The following is a 20832-nucleotide window of genomic DNA, read 5'->3' on the forward strand; positions in this document are numbered from 1 at the left end:
CAAAGACAGGGAAGGGAGAGACAGAAGAGGACGTTTGTAGAAATATATGTTATGTTGAGAGCATGGATTCTACAGGAGAAGAAAGCAGCGCACACTCTCACTCAGAGAGATACAGACCTGTTGCAGAGGAGGAAAGAGTGCAAGAAAAACCAGAGGCAAGAAGGAAAGAAAGAAAGCTGGTTTCACATCCCTAGCTCCGCACACACCCCTAAAAACTGAACGGTGGGGGGTGTAGGGACGTGGGGCGCTGATGATCTCCAGTGTTTGTTTCCAGCAAGGGCTGTCCTCCAGGGCCTGCAATAATCCAGCTGATAGGAGGAAATTCCACAGTGCTTTGTAAACGTTTGTCGGTTGCCATGGAGAGGGATCCATGACGACCACCCCTAACTCTTACCCCCCTCCCTTCCATCCCAACCCACCCCTGCAGCCCCCACCCCCCTTTCTTCCTTTCTTTTTTAAGCTCTAGCACAAGAACTTTACAGCATGTGGCAGAGGGGAGCACGAGAGAGAGAGAGAGGAGAGCTGAACAGACTGAGAAGAAAGCAGGAGGACATAAGAGAGGGGAGCAGAAAGTATTGAGAAAAGAGGAGAAGAGAGAAGAGCAAGAAGAGGGAACAGGGAAAAGAGGAGGAGAAAGCCAGACAGAAAAAAAAGAGAAAGAAAAGAGAGAGAGAAGAATAGAGAGGAGGCTCTGAGGCACAACAAATGAGGCTTAATGGGACAGCAGACACGGACAAGACACTTCCTGTGCTGTCCAGTTCCAGCCACACAGCCCAGGAGGGGAGCCCAGACCTGCCTCTCCTGGGCTAATGAGCTGCTCTCGGTGGAACACCACGCCTGCCGCTCCACACAGCGCAGACTGACAGGGGCTCGTCTGGGCCAGACCCGGCCCTCATGTGGTGCAGATCAGTCAGACCCTTCAGAAGGGAGCGTCTATCTACAGCTGCGGGTGAAACTCACATGATAATGGACACTTATACCAGTGGGCTGAATGAACATCCACTGAGCCTACCATTCCAACTCAATTTTATAGGGTGCGGGCTTCTTTAACTTAACTTTTTTTTTTTTTTTTTTTAATCACAACAATGGGCTGATTATTGGCTGATCAATATCCTCGTTGTGTTAAAACACTGAATGACCATTTTCTGGCGTGTTTCCAGTCAGAGAGCAGAACAGAGTAGCACATGTTTGCCCATGTGTTTTGAATGAGCAACAATACTGTACAACAACGACGACAACAACAACAACAACAACTTCAGGCAACACCCATCCTGGCATTACAGATTTGCTAGTCCATAAAAAGCCACTTAGTTGGGAAAGGCCTGTCGCAAAAAAAAAAAAAAAAAAAAAAAAAAAAAAGAAATTTTAGTTATCACACACAGAGAAATGACAACAAAGACAACTCTTCACACGTCAGTATGCTGATATTGCAAAATAACAGCTCCACCACGCCATACTAGCAAAACACAATACCAGGGTGTGTCCCCCGCCTACAGCACAGACCACGATTGGCCAAGATGGCAGTTGAGTAAGAGAAGAAGAAAACACGGAGGTGTTGAAACTCAAAATTCTACGAATGATTTGATGCAATGCCGTTTGCAATGCTTAGTCCTCGTAGTCATTCAGTGATCGTTTGGGTTCGCATGGCCTGCAGTCATTTGGTTTGGCCAATCCCAGTTTCTCATCGCCACCCATTGTATTTGTCGGAGAGGATGCAAAATTAGCAAGTGTCTGCAACAGTCTCGGAGCACTGAGCACTCAGCTCACAATCAGGAAAAGCCTGTGCGACAGTGACAAACTACACTTACTACAGTATGGCTTCACTGATCAGCCTGCAGCCAATCAAAAGCTTCCATTTTTAAAAGGTGAGGTATAGAGTTTACTATGAGCTATGGAGTTCAGAGGGCAATAGCAGTTAACACGTCACGTGTGATTTGTAAGTGTGGCTTTGACGATGAGCTGGATGTTGGGTTTGGGGTGCTGTGGGACTGAGGAAAGGTCGTGGGGTGTCTGCAGGCACTGAGAGAGAGAGAGAGGAGGGCTTTTCTCACATGTTCCATGGCAGAAATAAGACAGGCCAACTCTAAACACTAGAGGGTTTTACACTGGCACCACTTATTGAGAGGAGAGAGAGTATGAAAGGGCTGTCCACACACACACACACACACACACACACACACACACACACACACACACACACACACACACACACACACACACACACACACACACACACACACACACACACACACACACACACACACCAGCCCAGCCAGCCGAAGCTGAGCGGAGGTTAAAAAGGCACACACAAAGTCCCCACCAGCTGCTATGAGCCCCACAATAACTGGTCACAGCAGGAACCTTGAGCACTAGCCTCAACAGGGCTGCTCTTTTACAGCACAAACACTCCAACCTGAGAACCTGAACATTAGCACCAACTCCACTACCATAACATTACAAAAGAAAAAGCATTACATTAGAAAAAGCAATGATATGGAGTACAAAGGGCTGAGACCGGTTGTTTTTAGTCTTTTTGAGACTGACAGTACTTTACATGTACCTGTTATTAAGTATGAGGCAGTGGGGCAGGATGCAAGCACATGTGTCACGGACAGATCTAAACTTAAACAGCACTCAATCAGAGAAAAACACATACAGATGTTCAATTAAAAACAGGAGCCCGCAGTCTTGGCTCATGTTTGCACTGGCCCACATTGTTTGCAGAGCAACAACGGTTGCTCGTGGCAACACCGTCCACTCCCGTTTCCAGGAGCCTGTTGCTATGCAACCAACATAATACTTCCCAAACCAAACAATGCCATCCCCCCCAACTGATCTTTCTATCTCACATTAACCAGAAACTTATAACAATAAATATGTAAGCTATTACATTTACACAGCATGTGGCTGGGCCATTTCCACACCATTGTGTGAATGCATACATGTACAGCCTATAAATGTGTAGAAACACAGAGGAATACATCTAGATATCTACATAACAGCATTCACACACAAGACTGCTGATGTTTATGTGAAAAGCCCTTTCTCTTGCATTCCGTGGTCATATGGAGCAGGAATGTTAAAGTCATCACATAGTAGGGGTGGGAATCTCTTGGCACCTCACGATTCGATTCGATTCCGATTCAGAGGTCAACGATTCGATTCTAAACCGATTCTCGATTCTAAACCGATTCTCGATTCTAAACCGATTATCGATTATAAATTCTAAACCGATAAAACGATTATCGATGCATCTCAATTTTTAAAACATTTGAGTTTTCTACTCAGAGTCTGCAATAATCGATGCCACTTGCATTTCAACACAAAATGAATGTGTACAAAAAAAAAAAAAAAATTATAATTTTTTTTTTTTTTTTTTTTATTATTAAAAAAATCGATTATGAACTTTTATGAATCGAGACAGAATCGTTCTAGAGAGAATCGAGAGGAATCGAAAAATCGATTTTTCCCCCCACCCCTATCACATAGTATGGCAAAGAAAAAAAAAAGCAGAGGAAGCGGAACTCTTCCTGACTTACACCTCCCGACTCCAACAACAACACTTCTTAAATGCCTTTTCCAACTAAATAATCCACAGTTGCTCTGAAATATACTTCTTAAATGCCTTCTCCAACTAAATAATCCACAGTTGCTCTGAAATATACTTCTTAAATGCCTTCTCCAACTAAATAATCCACAGTTGCTCTGAAATATACTTCTTAAATGCCTTTTCCAACTAAATAATCCACAGTTGCTCTGAAATATACTTCTTGAATGCCTTTTCCAACTAAATAATCCACAGTTGCTCTGAAATATACTTCTTAAATGCCTTTTCCAACTAAATCATCCACACGGCAAAGACCTACTTAGCAAGCAAGCACACAGAGTATGAACAGCCTACCAATAAAGTGCAGTTGGAGGCACTTGTTAGCTGTGAAGTAATGAGCTAATAGTTCTCTGGGGCCTTCCTGTTTGGAACAGAGTTTAAACCTAAAAATCGCATTTGTGAATGCGAGGTCACAATGACGACCACCCTGTGCTGAAGATCAAATGCTCCCAAACCTCACCTGTTGGCCCAAACTCTCCCAGTTACATAGCCCTAGTTCACCCCAGAGGGGAAGCTGCCCATGGGGCTGAGGGGAACGACTATGTAAATATTCATCAGCTTAATAAACTTAATTATCCGCATCCACACAACACAGCACAGACATCTACCGCGCCAGTATAAATAGCCACAAACTGCTGCATCCACTCACTCAGCCTTTGAACATTAAGAAACGAGTGGAGCTTTTCAGGGCTGGCCAGACAAACGAGGACTGAGTCCTTGCGCTGGATCTCAGTGGAACGGAGCCCTAATCCAATGACGGGGGCATCGATGGGCACAGACGAGCGCTGGGAGAAGAGGCCAGCCGAGAGAGAGCTGGCTAGTGGATGCTGTAGGTCTCTCTCTCTCAATAGAAACGCAGACCCTGCAGAGGCAGAACATACACTTCTGTGTACTGTGTGGTTTCCCTGTCCACAGACCACATGCACTACAACCGAGACAATGCCTTAAATATACTTAATAGCAGAGGCTAACATGTGGCAGGTATGGATTCATGCCAACTACTATTAAATGTTGGGGGATATCTGTGCATTAACTCAATGCAAACCAAAAAATAAGTGCACAAGCTGACCATTCAAATATTCTTGTTAAACTTAAACACCATCTGGCTTCTTCCCTGGTTTTGACTTCCAGTCTTCTGACAGCAGGTCCACATGGCCATTTTCATTCCATTTAAAACTTTAAACTACATTTTCTTGTTAACTTATATTATTAATATTGGGGTTGAACATCTCACATAATTTCCTTCATAATCTATCGATCATCTGACAGTACACGTATGTGTGACTTTGGCCTCCGTTGTCACAGTTGCCTTCAGGGGCCTAAGGAAACAGGCACCATAAATTTGGCCTGAAGTAGAGATTGTCTTGAGATTTAGCCTCTTTCTCTCTCTATGGCCAGCACCCACCCCTGTTCACCATCCGTCACCCATATGCAGTGCAGTCTTGACACACACACACACACACACACACACAGAGAGAGAGAGAGAGAGCGAGGGGGGGGGGGGGGACAAGAGGGAGGGAAGGGGGAGATCGGCCATCTGTTGCCATGGAGACCGTTTGTTCACACTTACAACTCTCTCCACCCCCAACCTCCATAACCCTTTCCAGTTTTTCCACCCCAACCCAAAAGAACAGAATATTCCTCACTCGTGAAGGAGGAAGCAGGCATTGCTAAAAAGGACCGTTTTTAATACACAGATTCTGGGAGAATGCAGAACTAAGGTCCCTAAGGCAAACTGTTGCATGTGGGGATCTCTGTGATTGTCACGATCTTCCACTTTTCCCTTGCTGTTGGCTGATGACAAAATGGTGGAACTTCAACCTTTGTCGTCACGCCACCCTGTTGCCATTGGCAACAGGATAACAGTGTGCAAGTGGCTTGTATAACCAATAGCTAGTTAGTAAGAACTTGGTTTTATGAAAGAAAAACAGGTCTTTTGTCCAAATAAAAGTATTTTTATCATTTCATGTTACCACAAAGAAATATGACATACCCAGGTATAATGTTTGGGGGAAAGAATTATTAATCTGATTAAATAATTTTAAAAGTTTATGGTTACGCCTGAATACACACACACACACACACACACACACACACACACACAACTACGCCTTTCAGATTAGACCACAGCCATTTATTAATGGTCCCTGATAAACAGAGCTTAAAGATTTTCTGTGATGAAGCATGAGACTAAACACACGGCGGTGCATCCTTGGTTGCTGGGCAACCATGCCAAAAGCGTTTTTAAAACTTGTCTGCATCCTGTCTGAGAACAAGTGCCTAGTCCAGTGTCGCTACCTTTGTGTTTGGTAACACCTACCACAACACATGAATTATAGAAAAATTCATAGATAGACAAAAACGGTTTTGGGGAAATCAAGGAAGGGCTATGGTGTAATATCTTTTTACCAGATGTTATAGGCATGAGATAGCTGAAATATAAATGAAAAACAACTTTCGGGAGATGGACCATAATGCAGTGCAGACAGTGAAAACTTCTGTAAGGACCATTGCACGATTGGACAGAAATGCAAATCATTAACGGTGGGTGTGTGAGTGTACAACTAAATAATAATAATTAAAAAGGTCACAATTTATATCCCAAACGTTGAGCAACAGCTGCAAACATACCAGACAGCAAAATCCAAATCCACTAGAAGCTTTCTTTATGCTTATGCCGTCATGTTGAAATGATCTCCACATTACGTCTACCCTGGAGGGAAAACCGCCGTCTTCATATTTCAGCACTGTGCTGATTTTGAGTTCACTAAGGGACCTCAGGTAATCCAAAGAAAAACACAAGATGACATGCTATAGTGCTGGGTGAATTTAAACAATCATTTCCACCACTAACCACAGAAGGGTCCAGGGCCGGCAATGCTGCAGAAGACATAACTAGTCTTCAAAATCAACATTTTGGGACTTCATCAAGCTGTAACAAGTTTTAAAGCCTTTAAAAGCTGCGTTAAATCATGTTCAGGTCAGCTAGGGAGCTTTTGTTCATGCATTTTGAGTTAGCCTCCAATAGCGCTCTGGCTTTAATGAAAGTGCAAGCTCTGACAGACTAGGATTCTAGCTAACAAGTGAATAGTATGTAGTAGCTATTGTGTAACTAGCATATGCACAGTAGTGTATAGCCCATACAATCACATATTAATTTGGTGGGCAAATAACTGAGGTGGCATCACTCTGTTTTGACAGGCAATCTAGTTGTGATGGCAGTGCCAGGGATGTTGAAAAATACAGATGGTTGTATTGGCAATCTTGGGCATAAACAGAATGGAACAAAAATTGCAAAACGTTAATACTTCAGCTAAAATAATTTGGTGGTACTCAAGCGAAAGGTAATTGAGCACAATCAGCTGCAAGACCTTTCTGTAAATCACGATGATTGAGTCATAACAAACGACTCATACCCAATTGTATTGCTGCCATTATCTTCGTGATATCAGCATATCAAGGAAATCAGCCGTCCAGCAGTGAAGTCATTGTAGATTACGCAGTTTGTTGTGGTGGCTGCCAAAGGTCATAAAAGATGAGTATGATTATGACGTTAAGGAGTTTATGGGCAACACATAATGGCCCAGCACACATCACAGGAGGGTAAGACTGCAGAATAGGACCAAGTCAAGTCATCTCTATCGTTTCATCTAAAACCATAGGTTAGGTGTCTGAAGTGCTGGCCATACAGAGTACAGCAGCATACCACCCGCCTGGTGCCCCTCTCAAAGCCTAAGAAGGAAACGGGCTAAAATATTTACACTGTAAGTATGAACGGTGATTTGATCTTTGCTTTTTTTTTAAACATGCAAAAAGCGAAAATGATCAAACTGTTAAGGGGAAAAAAAGTAATCCAGGATTAAGTCTTAAGAAGAAAATCTGGTATAAAGGGGCATATGAGAGGAGTGAAAGTGGGGGTTCTTTATGTCTCTACTGTTCCTGCATGAAAGGCCCGAGGGGGCTGGGGGGTAGACTTCCATTGTGATGCAAATGTCAGAGCCATGTCTGCTGTTTGTGGCAGGAAATTTAATTAGCAGTTGTGTAGCTACCAAACAAACCAGGTGGAATGTAAAGAATGCCCTGGTAAAGAGAGGCTCAGAAGAAAGGGTAAAAAGAGAGAAAAAAAAGAGAGAGAGAGAGAGTGTGGGTGTGTGTGTGTGTGTGTGTGTTAGGGGGGTATGAAAAACATTTTGTGTTCCAACAAGTTACAACCTGTTGAAAGTGCCTCACACAAGGCTTTTTTTCCCCCATAAACGTGAAAGAGATCCTTCCACGTTTGAAATCAAATTCGGCCTAATATTAACATGGTGCCCTGGCGGAATTTTAAGACAAAATGCGTTATGATGAAAGTGCAGATACTGCGCAAAAGGAGAGCTTTTAAGGTTTCACTGGCATGACTCAACTGCTGAGTATCTGTTACATTAAAACAGTACACTAGGACATACAACAAATGGTTTGAAGTGATCTCTAAACACTGTTCGATTCAGTACTCAGAAACAGCTCAAGGTGTTTTAGAACCGACAGAAAGAAGAACTCCAGGATATTTCACACAAGTCTAGAGCATGAACTACAGCAGCTAAGCTAGTTTTGCCCAACAAAGACTGAACTGACTGAACTGCTCAGCAAGTCCTGGGTTTGCCTGCTCCGTCTCTTCCCCTGAGGAGAGATGGCAGCTGCTGAGTACAGCCAACGACTGTGGTCTATTTCATGAGGGCTGGGTCTTTTCCAGACGAGCTAAATTCAGCACACACACACACACACACACACACACACACGTCAGGACGGACATGTGACCCCACCCCACCCCTACACACACCACTGCAGCTGTCCCCTTGATGGTGCTGCATCACGGACACGTCCATTTAAAACAGGCCATGCTATAAGGTTACTGTGGTCTCCACTGAAATGATCACACGCACCTAGGCCTGCGAGGGCAGTCAGAAGCAGATGAAATCTCCCTTGCACACCTGAGGACCTGGTGGCAATGCGGATATCATAATCCATCACAACACTGATCACCTCTGTAACCCTGTGAGTGTGTGTATGTGTGTTACTAACTATTTCTGACTCCACTGGGATCATGGGCAGAGGAAAACACACAATCTCAGCAGTAAATGAGTGGGCGCTGCTCTGATTTAACCAACACTACAACTTCCAGTGACACAACATGGTCTGGCCATTTATCAGCAATCACTTAATTAGCTTAATGTGTGTACGTCTCCAAAAGAGGAAGAAGATGGTAGACCTGTGGAAGATGGTCGGCTACTGAAAGCTAAGAGTGGATTATTGTGCTTTTTGGTGTGTTCACGTTGTTGTCACAAGTGCCCCAACAAACTGTATCCATCACCTCCCTTACTAACATGGGCTGTGCTACACTCTCAAAACTGAGCTTGATCATAGAGTTCCCTCCACCATGAGATTAGGCTTTTAGGAATGGTATTTTCTGAAATTCTGACATTATCCAAATTCGAGATGGAGACCCGAGGGCATCCCTTCTCACCACACAAAGAAAACATTTCCAGTGTGGGAGGACCTCAGGTTTACACCTGAAAAACAGGTGGGGAGCTCAGCCTTGGAGACTGGGACATTTGTCAACAAACAGCTGCTCCCTCTACACATGCTCAAACACACACACACACACACACACACACACACACACACACACACACACACACACACACACACACACACACACCATCTCCTTATTTCACCCTCTTCTTCAGACCTGCCTCTGCAAGACAAAACTATTCACATCAATCATATTGCAAGACGAATATAACGTAGTTAAAAATACTAATACCTCTGAATTTAAACCACAACACTGTATCCCCCACCCACACCATTCCCCAACAACAGCCCTCAGCACAGCTCTCCTCTCTCCATTAGTTTGGGTGTATTTGTGTATCAAGTTGCCATGTAAACATAACTGCTGCTTGCTGGGGTTTCTGGTTGCTTGGGAAATTTCACTGCCATTCCTTTATTTTTCTTTTGTACTGGGTGTGTAACAATTATGAGCCTGATTATTGCAGGACTGCATGTGAAGTGTTTTGTGAAACCAAGTCAAACAAATTAACTGTGTGGCAAAGTTTTTTGATCCTACTTATCAACACGGACTTGGAATTATCTGAGATTAAACCAGGCCAGCTGTTGATTTTATTCTGTGATTCATATTCATAAAGACAGGCTTTAGTAAACTTTTTTTACATTTGCGAGAAGACTGGTTGTGGAATTCTACCATGTGAGCTTACTGGAAAACAGACCCATCTTCACATACAAGGAAGACATTTAAATTCATCAATAATACATACCAATGAGATAAATAATTAAGATGTCCAGCAGAATTGCGAATCCTGCATGGAAGTGCTCCTGTGACGGCATATCCGATTACCAGAAACTAGATATCCCGGTCTTTAATTAAAGAAGCTGTGTTTACACGCTGGGCCAGTCTTCACAAAGTCAATGACTTAAAGCTGACACATCTGACAAGAGGCACCTAACTAGCATCTCCCAGTGTGTGCTCATTAGCTAAAGGATAAGAAAGGTCCAGGATACAGACCTAAACAATGATTTCCACAGAGAATGGAAACAAAATGAAATATAAAAACATAACACAAGACATGAGCGGTCAGTACAGCTATTACCCTCATTATTACCATGGCTTTCACTGGTATGGCCCCTCAACTCAAGACAAATCAATAGTGCTGTGAGTCAATAAGATGTGACACCTGGACCATTGTTGTGAAGGCCCCTCATTAAGGAGCCATGTCCATTTCGCTGAGCAGGTGTAGCATCACCATAATGATTAACTGCACCTTCAGCCACGTTTACCTTATATTAGCTTTGACAACTGCTTAATAGGAAAAGACTAGCAACTGGCTCAATTAGACGCGAGAACTAAGCATATATGTGCGCAATATTATATAGACAAATATTTGAGTGAGAACTCATCAGCAAAGAATAAATTAGGCAATGAAGTTTCACAGAATTATAAACCATTTGCCAGATTTCTCCAAGTAGTGTTCCAAGTTACCTCGCACTGCAAACAGTACAACCTGTGTTACACCCTCCTGAGAAGTAAACTGACAAAAAAAAATATATACACCACCGCATCTAAATGTACTGTTAAATGGTCGGATTAAAATGGCTTTCCTTTCAAGTGTAGAGTAGTTTGGGCATTTCTTTCGAATGTACATTTGTATTGCATAAACTGGCATTTCTACAGCCGATTAATTAAACGTCTCGCCATTCATTTTCGTTGACATGTTTAATTGTTTAGGGAATTAACATGTATTCCTCTGCCTAAAAACAGGCAACTTCAAACGGTAGGTTTGCAATTGTGCCGTTCAGAATTTTGCCGCCTGTCTTCTATGATCAATATGATTTTAACTAGTGTTAGTTAGCTAGGTATCTGAGTTGCCATAAAAAATATCCATTCTGCTCTGAACCAGTTTGTCATCAGCGACGAATTATGAAAGCCAACAGTTGCTGCGCATTTTTGTCGAGCGACACTTGTCGCCTGGACTATAAATTCGCTTCAAGACACGCGAGTTAATTTGGCCCTTTAAAATCCGCCAGCAACCTGTTGTCCATCTCCTTGAATCTGAGGCGGCCATTCACTACATTTAGAATATCGAATATCGTTTAACATTTCTAAACATAATTTTTCTGATGGTAACCTTTTCGCCACTATCAAACAAGTCATAGCGTCACTTTAATCACAACCTCTTGATCTGCCTGATCTCAGAGACCTCTAGAATCGATGTTTTAAAAAGCTCGTAACCGTGGTGGAGGATGGATAGCTAGCGATTTGATTTCTTCAGTGGTCCAACTGATGTGGGCAGGGACAGGCATCTTCAATAGCGCAAAAACAGCAGGGTAGATTACCATTAAAGCGTATTTCATAGTTCATCCATTGGTTAAGTTTGGAAGCTCACTGGGGAGTTAGCCAAGTTAACACAAAACATTCGCCCAACATCACCTTGTGAAATCTGAAGAGTTGACGTTAAATGTTCAGTGTTGTTTCGTACTATTCATAGTTTACAACATAAAACACTAAAGCATGGCAAAATGTGTTTATTTTTAGCAATGTCTGAAACCAACTAATTGACTACTTTAAATATACTTAACAGGCTAACTCAGTGTGTCAACCACTGACTTTTCGCCACTAGCTTTCATGCCCTCTTTAAGTTAAGGTAATTGGCTACACTTGCAAGCTAACTAGCTAGCCAGTAAGGTCGCTAGCTAACGTAACCTCACATTAGCTTACGAGCTAGCTGGTTTCCCACAACTATCGCTATCGAATAGTTCCCCAACTCCGCCCCTCCCCCAACCACCAAGACAAGACCACTGACTTTTCGCTACTAGCTTTCAATCCTTCTTTAAGTTAAGGTAATTGGCTAGCTAGCCAATGGTAACTACACTTGCAAGCTAACTAGCTAGCCAGTAAAGTCGCTTGCTAACGTAACTTCACATTCGCTTACGAGCTAGCTGGTTACCCACAACTATCGCGATATGTATTTTAAACAACTATGATATGCTAGCCAGCTAACTAACTAACTAGAATGAGGGGACATTTGTGTGTGAAGGACTAAAGTACCTCAACATCTAGTTACACAAAATATAAAGTTAGAAAATCATTGTCTCTACCTTGTGACAAAATATTCTCCTTTTTCTTGTGCTTAGTTCTGCCCTGGCTGCGCTTTATTTTATCTCTCACTTTTCGCTCGCCTCCAATTGCTGCTGCTGCTGCTGTTGCTGTTGCTGAGTGTTGCTCCCGTTGGTAAGTAACTGTCTCCACGACTACAGTCTCTATGGCGCGCTAGAGTCTCGAGGCAACTGTTGCTACCCTTCTCTGCATACGTCAGTGTTTAAAAACAAAAGGGGTGTGGATCAAAGGTCCCTCCTACCCGCCACAGCTCTCCTTTCCCGCCCCGCACGAGGTAACTGTAGAAACCCGCCATCCTCGCGTTTTCACCGCGAAAGGTGTCGCTAGAGGAGCGAAACTACCTCACGACGGGCCACAGGCGCTGATGCTGATTGGAAAAGGTGTCAAGTCGGTTTAATGCTCACTTAGTGTTAGCTGTCAATTCAGTTATACATGTTTATTTGTGTTGGTCATCCATTCCAAAGTAATATCGCACAGTTACAGACAGGATTGTTGTAATAAAAAGGACAAACACTTCATCCTTACCAATAGGATCATTCAAATATTAATGCACGCACAAAAAACATGCCATTGTTATATAAAGATGGGTTTATGCTTACAGCCCATCTATTGTATTGTGTTACATGAAGATCAGACCAAAATCAAAGTCGTTTACAGTTTTTTGATAATTCTAATAACGGTGAGTCTCATACCATGAATGTACATCAGCCAATATGTGTGTTGAGTAGTGCACTTTACTTTAATTTGTCATATGCACTGAAGCGTGACAGTGGATAAGGGATGCGATATAGGCTTACTGTAGGACTATTTAGTCTAGTCCAGGTTACACACTTATGGTAGAAGGCACGGAGGTTGTTAAGTTTGGCTGACTTCGTTTTGATAAAGACTGGGAAATAATTGCTATTTTTTAGACAGGAGATGAGAAGTATTAGGCCTAGTTGGAAACAGCCTTAGTTGGAGGTGAGAGTAGGCTTATCTTGTAGGCCTATATAGTATCTCATAAAGGGCTTATTTAATTTCATAAAATTGAGATTTGACAGTAGCTACTGGGACCCCCTAACTAAACAAATAAAGTGCCCCAAATTGACAGGGTAATTGTTATGCACCATCATTTAACAGTTGTATTATTAATATTATCCTATTATTATTATTATTATTATTAGCAGCAGCCACTACTACTACTACTATACTGTTACTATATAATAATGATGATGATGTGGCGTCTACATACTTGGAATTTCATGAATTTCTTAAAATGTAGAGGTAGTTTCATTCTTTGATTCAAATGTTGATGGAAGCAGTTGCCATACAGGTGTAGGAAACTGTTGTTACCACTTGGTGGCGGTACATACACGTTGCAGAAAAAAAGAAAACTATGCTGGACAATTTTCGTGTTTGGTGCCTTCTGTTGCTGATACGTCAAATCGTACAAATCAATGGATTATTAGTCTACTGCTGTATTTAGAATTATGAAACAGACATTCTGGGGTCGCTTCGACATAAACCAGTTCAACATAGGGATATACAATATGATGGTCGTATCGCTTGCCTGTGCGTATGCATAAGTGCTTGTGGATATGTACATGGTTAAAAAAGGGTGTGAGCTTGTCGTTGGCGTTATTTCCTCACAAGCTCCTTGTTTTTTTTTCTTCAAAGTAGGCTACGTGTTTTAGTAACAAACCTGGGTTAAATTGATTTAAGGTAAGTGATAAACCTCCTAATAGATGAGCACTGTGGCTTTATTCTCCGAACAAAACAAACCAACAGGGCTCTTCTATTAGGACGTTTACCACGCTCAGTTAACTGACTCAGGTCTGTCAATCAACCGCGTACTATGTCGGCAGAATGTTTGGCGAGTGAATTAGACCATTATGACTGAGCCTCCACACTCCATACACATGCTGTCAAGCTGGAAAGCACAAATCTGCATCAGTCGTTGCGCCAGGTGCTGGAAATTAGTCAACCGAGAGGACTCCTAACCTCTTAACCGCGTAAGACCAAGTTCAAAAGTGGTCACTCTGCTTAACAAGTCCAGCCCCCCAGACAGCTGCGTGAAGATTTACAAACTGATAACCTATAGACGGTAAGTGTAGGTTAAGTGAACCAACTAACGTCAGCTAACGCTATTCTGCTAGCTGCTTAGAGTTATGGATGTTGAATGAGGTATCGGAACAGCGGTGTTTCACTCATTTTTGTAATAAAGCCAAGACAACGAAATGAAACGATTTTACTGACGGATAATCGGAAATTTCCGATTCCTTTTTAGTGGATGATAGTGGTCCATTTGGTCAATTCACCGGCGTCAGTGAAATTGATTTTAACTTATCTTGATCCTCAGAATATTGAAAATCAAGTCACTTTTACGTGAACAACCGGAAATATTCACCAGGTGCCTAGTAGCTGATAGTCTAAGGTTATCTTATGTTGACGTTCACTTTTAATGCAACAACTTTCTGGAAATGCAGTATTAACAGAAGACAAATATTGAGTACGGCACCCTAAGTAACACGGGTACACGGCTTATCGATATATTTTTTGCTAGACCAGTAGTGGCCCTTTGTCTCTTAGCCGATTAACGTTACATTTCAGTTAAAAATAATAACAAACTTTGACTAGTTAAATTACGGTGGCAGCGTTTGATTTATTTGTCTAAGTTGAAAACGATGACTTCAGTGACATCAACCTTTCGATCTTTCTTGAGGTTCTGTGTGGATACAGTAAATCATTTAAATTACATTGGATAATCAGTGTAGATGTTGTTAGCCAGTCTTCTGTTCTGTACAGGAAAATTCCCCTCCACAGTATTAGATATCACAGATGTTAGAATCATCTGTATTGCTTAGTAGCCACGTGTCATTGGGGTCACGGATTTGTATGTAGATACTTAAAGCCATCGCTGCCGTAGTGGTTGGGTGTAAGTTTTAAGTATCGTAAGGTATAATACAATCTCACCACTGAAAAGCTAATAAGACCTTACAACGCCAAAGTTATTGTTTATAAACGACACAGGCTGTGATAGCCCGCTGTATGCTAGTAGAGTCGGATGAATGTGCACCTGTTAATTAAGCAATTTGACACGAGAATATCATTTACCAATCCCATGAAGGCGAGTCGTACAATTCAACTTGAAGTATATGATCACTTACAGAAAATTACAGAATTAATTAATTACAGAAAACAGGAGTTGTGTAAACTCCTGAATGATGAGTCTGGATCAGCGAATGGAAATTAGACTAATACTAACTAAAGGTTCATGGTGATTATAAAAAGTAGATGTCGTGGGTTATACTTTCAACCCATAAAATGCTCAATTGTTTTATAAATATTGTAATTTTGCAAATGTTAACACCAGCATTAGTGTGTTCCATCACAGTATGGTCATATTTAAATTTACAGCTCAAAAAACACACTTAAGTGTATACTACCTCTTTAAACAAAACACTGAACACTCTGAAATCAGCAATAAAAGATGACCAGAGCCCTCTTGGCCATCCAATCACATCTTGATGAGGTGATCGGCACACTCCAAAGTCTAAGCTAAAAGCTAAAAAAAAGCATGCAGGCCTGACCACATGAGAGCAGAAAAGCTGAAGCTCCGCACCCCTGCACTCCAGCAGGCTCTCCTAAAACAGGCTGGCCGCTCCCCTCAGATCTGCGGCAGGGTTTACTTCCTCAATCTATAAGGGTCGAGACAAATAACGACAGATGTGAGATTTGGGGTCCACTCAGTAAGATGGACTACACTAGATGGGACTAGGGACTAGTCCCTTTCATGGGGAATTCTGTAGAAATATTCTCAAGGAAAACACCCACAAATGCATGCAGGGCAGAATTTGTCAAATTCCCATTGGCTTTAAACATACGATCCTTCAAATTCTGGATCCACCTAAAATCAAGCACACAAAATACACTGACATTTCAAGCACTTAAAAACCAAGAGGTCAGTCCTGAAACCAGTCTCTTCCTGTTGGTTGGTCAGTTGGTTCTGAGGTTAAGAAACCCGCTAACAAAGCAAGAACAATTGTTTGGAACATTTAGAAAATCAAATCAGTTCCCAACAGATTAGAATGCAATTTGGCACTATAAAACAGATGATGAATAGGCAGAGGTACAAATCAGAGACAGATCCTTACCAAATACCAGCTATGTCATAGAGAAAGGTTGATACAGAAACGCATGGCTTCCAAAAGAGCAGCCGGTCTGTGGCTTCTGTGCTATTGAAGAGGTTGACATAGATGTACTTTCCCTGATACTATTTTTTTTGCAATTCTCAATTCTTCCAAATTTGAGCTCACAAAAATTGGCACATAAAAATAATCACCCCCCACAGATGTGGAAATGTGCCTTTGGCTTCACAGGTTGGTTAAAACACCTCACAGTAAATCATACAATAATCAATGACACAACATCCACTGTACAGACAGCAATAACAGACATGGTTCCCGTCTGAATGGTGTTTACGAATTTAGCAAAGCTATTGCATTTGGTATGAAATACTTTTTGTAAATACGTTGTAGCCTGTCATGGCATGAGGGACAGAGAGTCTGACTTCAACCGATGATGCTCGAACTAATCTTTGTATTTCACCTTTTCTGTGTGCGAATCTTTGGGTGTAGGCTACGTATGACTTTTCATATTACAGTATTGCTGTAGGCCTATATTATAATTCCTGTATTGATTCATTAACAAGCTTTACATAAAGTTTGATTCGTTGACACGTTTTCGCTTACTGTGGTATTGCTAGACCAATGGTTAATATTTTGTGAGTAATATTAATAGTACATTTATTGTAACTCCCAATAGCACCTATGACGGTATTATCATATAAACTGTAGGCTAATGGTTTTTGTGGTAGTTGCACACGTAGCCGATAGTCAAAGAAGTCCTTTTCATTGTATTTTACAACAGGTAACGTTGACACGTTAACAGGTTGTTTCCAGTTGACATCTTTGTAGGAAATAAAAGTGTTACCAGACGGCTGAAACCAAGTGAGTTAAACCGAATGCACTGCAACATTAAGAAACCAGATCGTTTCTTTCTAGAATCGGTCACATTGGTCTAAAATGATTCTTGTTCCGCCAAAAGATTCTACATAACGAACATTTTAGTGGAATTGCGCACTGTTGTTGACGGTGGTGATCATTTTTCGATGTTCGGAGACTGGCTAGTGTTCAGAGCTGATAAACCCATCGGGACGAACTGCAGTCAATGCCCTACAGTAACCTCGGGATGCTGACACGATTACCACGCAACGAATGCACCAATGATAGGGAGGTTAGCTAGTCATGTGTCCGTGGGGTGCATTGCTATGTTTTTTACGTCTAGCATCGTAATTGGCAGATCGGCGATCTGGCTACAGTGGAAAGACACGTTTGGCGTTCTATTTTTGTGAACACAGAGTGTGTCATTTCAGTGTTTCGGTGTCAGAGGGGCTGTCCCGTGAAGCGTCATGATGAGAACGATGATTGCTTTTTGTTTAGTTTTATGTTGTAATAGTCTTCTATTTGTTAGCAATTTATGTAAAAGATGGAGTACCGAGTGAAGTCCCAACTAGGCAGTATTTGTACATTGCACATATTATGTGGAAGGTTAGCAACCTTTGTGGTTTTGTGATGGTTTCTTGTTTTAAAGTAATGACAATTTATACTTGGCTTAATTTTTTTTTCAGGAACTTGACTGGCCAACTGTAAATGTTGTGTGTTGACTGTAAATTCAGCCTACAATAAGGGGTGGGCCATACCATTAATGTGTCATCTGGGGTCCAGAACATAGAGAGACCCAAACTGCCTTGGGTGGGGAAAGCATGCTACACTTTCACTCTGTCTTACTGGGTCTGAATGCTATGTGCTTTTTCCAAACTGTTTTATTTTACTGCAGATGTTTTTGTCAGTATTGTAACTGCAGTCACCTGCAAAGTAATTATAGAGAAAACATTGGTAACCCTGACATCTCATTGATGAGTCTTGGCCATAGTGTTGGCTGTGGTTTCTTCGCTCAACATGCCACTGCCATATTAACTCCGGTTAAATCGGTGTACAAAAGACTATGCGGGTCATGTTGGCCTAAAAATGATAAATGGTTGATGGAGTGTGTGACCTTTACTGATGCACCTGTGAGGGGGGGGGGGGGGGGGGGCTGTGCAACACCTGCTATTGTGCCATTGTTCAGGTGTTTCTGACCGAGACAAAGTTTACAACCAAAGTTTCCCTGCACGGTTTGTACCTGAACTGGGTTATAGTTTAACTGGACATTACAACCTGTAGGCTTAGGTCACCTGGACTACGAATGTTCATCACATTTTAGGCTGGCAAGTGCATCCCTGCTTAAAACTTCTCTCCCTAACCGCATCAGTCATGCAAACAATGGCACTGATATTTCATTGAGTTGAAGAAGGCAGCAGCATCATCACTGCGAGGTGCATCATTTGAATTAGCCCACCGTGCAATGCCCTTCTTGCTCACTCTGACAAGCAAGCAGGCAGGCAGGCAGGCCCCAGTTTCTGTTGAAATCTGTCGACTTTGAGGCTTTCAGAAGGCATCGCTGCTCGGCTGCTCCCATGTCTCTGTAATGCATAAAACGCTGGCAGCCCATTATGATTGAAATGTGTAATGGTGATACAGGCAGGCCCAACAGCAATGCTAAAAGCACCTTCAATTCAGTGAGGTTTTCCCTTCTATTTTGTTCTCTATTGGCCAGTAAGGCGGCGTGCTGAAACAGGAAACACAGGAAGGAGCTGTCTGACCGACTAACCTGCTCTGACGCACACCTCAGGACTGAAGACGGCCTGGGATACTCCTTTAGCTCCGAGGTATCGGTATCAGTGCGGAGGTGTGATTCTGAGCAGGAAGAGCAGCATGCTTGAGAGGTAGACGCTATTGCAACATGCTTGAGAGGTAGAGCCATGGCTTCCATTGTCAGTGTGTGTGTGCACATGCCGATCAAGCAGTGCACACCTGCCCTTTACTGACCTTGGCTTTTGTAACCAGCTAAATGAAGGGACGTGAAATGTGTGGTCTGAGATGCAACACTCGTAAGATAACCATCCACCTGGCTATTTTCACATGCAACATGAAAGCAGAACGCTTGTGTGTGTGTGAATGCATATATACCAATTTTATCCACTGAAGTGTTAAGTCTTTACTTTCACAGTTGAGATTGAATTATTATAATTATTTAAATGTTTTTTTTTTATTATTATTATTAAAAAATGTGTGTTTTGTTTTTTCCGTTCCCCATCGATCATCAGGTTAAAGTAGGTCTGCTCCCTGGTGTGATCTCTAAAGACTCATCAGGTTAAAGTAGGTCTGCTCACTGGTGTGATCTCTAAAGACTTGCACCTCGCCCTGCTTCCCCCTGTCTTGTGTTGGGGATGTTCATGAGGGGACATCATGAGACAGTGCAGCTGTGGCCACGCAGTCCCAGCCTAGGTGGATGCGCACAAAATCACCCCAGCTGTGTGTCCTATAGTAACCCCTCTGCATTTGCATGGCCAGCAGGAGTGTGTGTGTGTGTGTGTGTGTGTGAGCGGGGGGATGGAAAGGCTAGCCCCGCCCACGCTGCCTTCAATGGAGCCCTAGCCTCCATATTTGGAACGTGAGCTTTGTGGTGTGAGATGATTCAGCCAATCAGGACGAGCGGAATGCAGGATGTCTGGTGTGGGAAGTGTGTGTTTGAGGAAGTAGAGTGGGTATGGGGGGGCTTGGGTATCTGGGAGGGTGTGGCTAGCGGGAAAGCCGAAAGCCGAGTGAATGTGTGTGTGAGATGAGTGATGTGTTCTAGTCAGTCGGAAAGGCGGTAGGGGAGGCTTGCATATTTCAGTCGACCAGCAGTTCGAAACACCCGGTGTTCATAAAGCTCCCTAAAAACAGCTTTCATTTTAAAAAGACGCTTTCCAGGGAAACCACATCATTCCAAGGATGCACTGTGAGTCTTTCATTTGGACATTCTTCATTTGAGAACCTGGTGTATGTTACCGTTCCTTTGAATTTAGACAAATGTGACTAATAACCGTTAACTTTCACATGAAATGGTAATATTGATTTGAATTTCAGATTTCAGCATATGTTCTGTAGATGCATGTCATGCAGAGATGTGAAAGGTGGGGCTCTTGAGACAGGGAGAGGGAGAGAGACAGGGATGTTCTTGTGAGGCTACAGTCTGTGATTAATGTATTGCAAGAGTGTTTGATCACATTTGATATGAGGATCTTGGCTCAGGCTTTTTTGTGACATTGTTGCATGTGATCATACACACACACACACACACAGAGAGAGAGAGAGAGAGAGAGAGAGAGAGAGAGAGAGAGAGAGAGAGAGAGAGAGAGAGAGAGAGAGAGAGAGAGAGAGAGAGAGAGAGAGAGAGAGAGAGAGAGAGAGAGAGAGAGAGAGAGAGAGAGAGAGAGAGAGAGAGAGAGAGCGAGCGCTTGTGTGTAGATACAGAAGCCACAGGCAGCACCCTGCATCCCCTGCCTGGTTAGTGTGTGGAGCCGGTCTGTGCTGGGAGGAGCACATGCTCACTGATGGCCATCCGTTGGTTGAGATGCAGCAGCAGCAGCAGGCTG

The 20832-nt window shown here is 42.6% G+C and overlaps 2 protein-coding genes across 6 annotated transcripts in view; one reads left to right on the top strand and one right to left on the bottom strand.

Annotated features, from left to right (window-relative positions):
- Positions 1-12757, bottom strand: part of rfx2 (regulatory factor X, 2 (influences HLA class II expression)) — a 43816-nt gene extending 31059 nt beyond the window's left edge. For 2 of the 4 annotated variants that reach the window (XM_042708903.1, XM_012828253.3), the window contains exon 1: positions 12254-12755. The gene's annotated coding sequence lies outside the window, so the exon portion shown is untranslated. Of the gene's footprint in view, positions 1-12253 lie in introns of all 4 variants that reach the window. The other 2 variants (XM_031574313.2, XM_012828250.3) reach the window with 2 other exon arrangements.
- A 1355-nt stretch (positions 12758-14112) lies between these two features.
- acsbg2 (acyl-CoA synthetase bubblegum family member 2) overlaps positions 14113-20832 on the top strand; it is a 28892-nt gene continuing 22172 nt past the window's right edge. The window contains exon 1 of one of the 2 annotated variants that reach the window (XM_031574319.2): positions 14113-14355. Coding sequence is in view for 1 of the 2 variants with exons in the window: in XM_031574318.2 (XP_031430178.1) it covers positions 20189-20195 (7 nt within the window). In the remaining variant the exon portion in view is untranslated. Of the gene's footprint in view, positions 14356-19955; positions 20196-20832 lie in introns of those variants that run through there. The other variant, XM_031574318.2, reaches the window with a different exon arrangement.

This window comes from Clupea harengus, chromosome 10 (assembly GCF_900700415.2).
Source record: "Clupea harengus chromosome 10, Ch_v2.0.2, whole genome shotgun sequence".
Lineage (NCBI taxonomy): Eukaryota > Metazoa > Chordata > Actinopteri > Clupeiformes > Clupeidae > Clupea > Clupea harengus.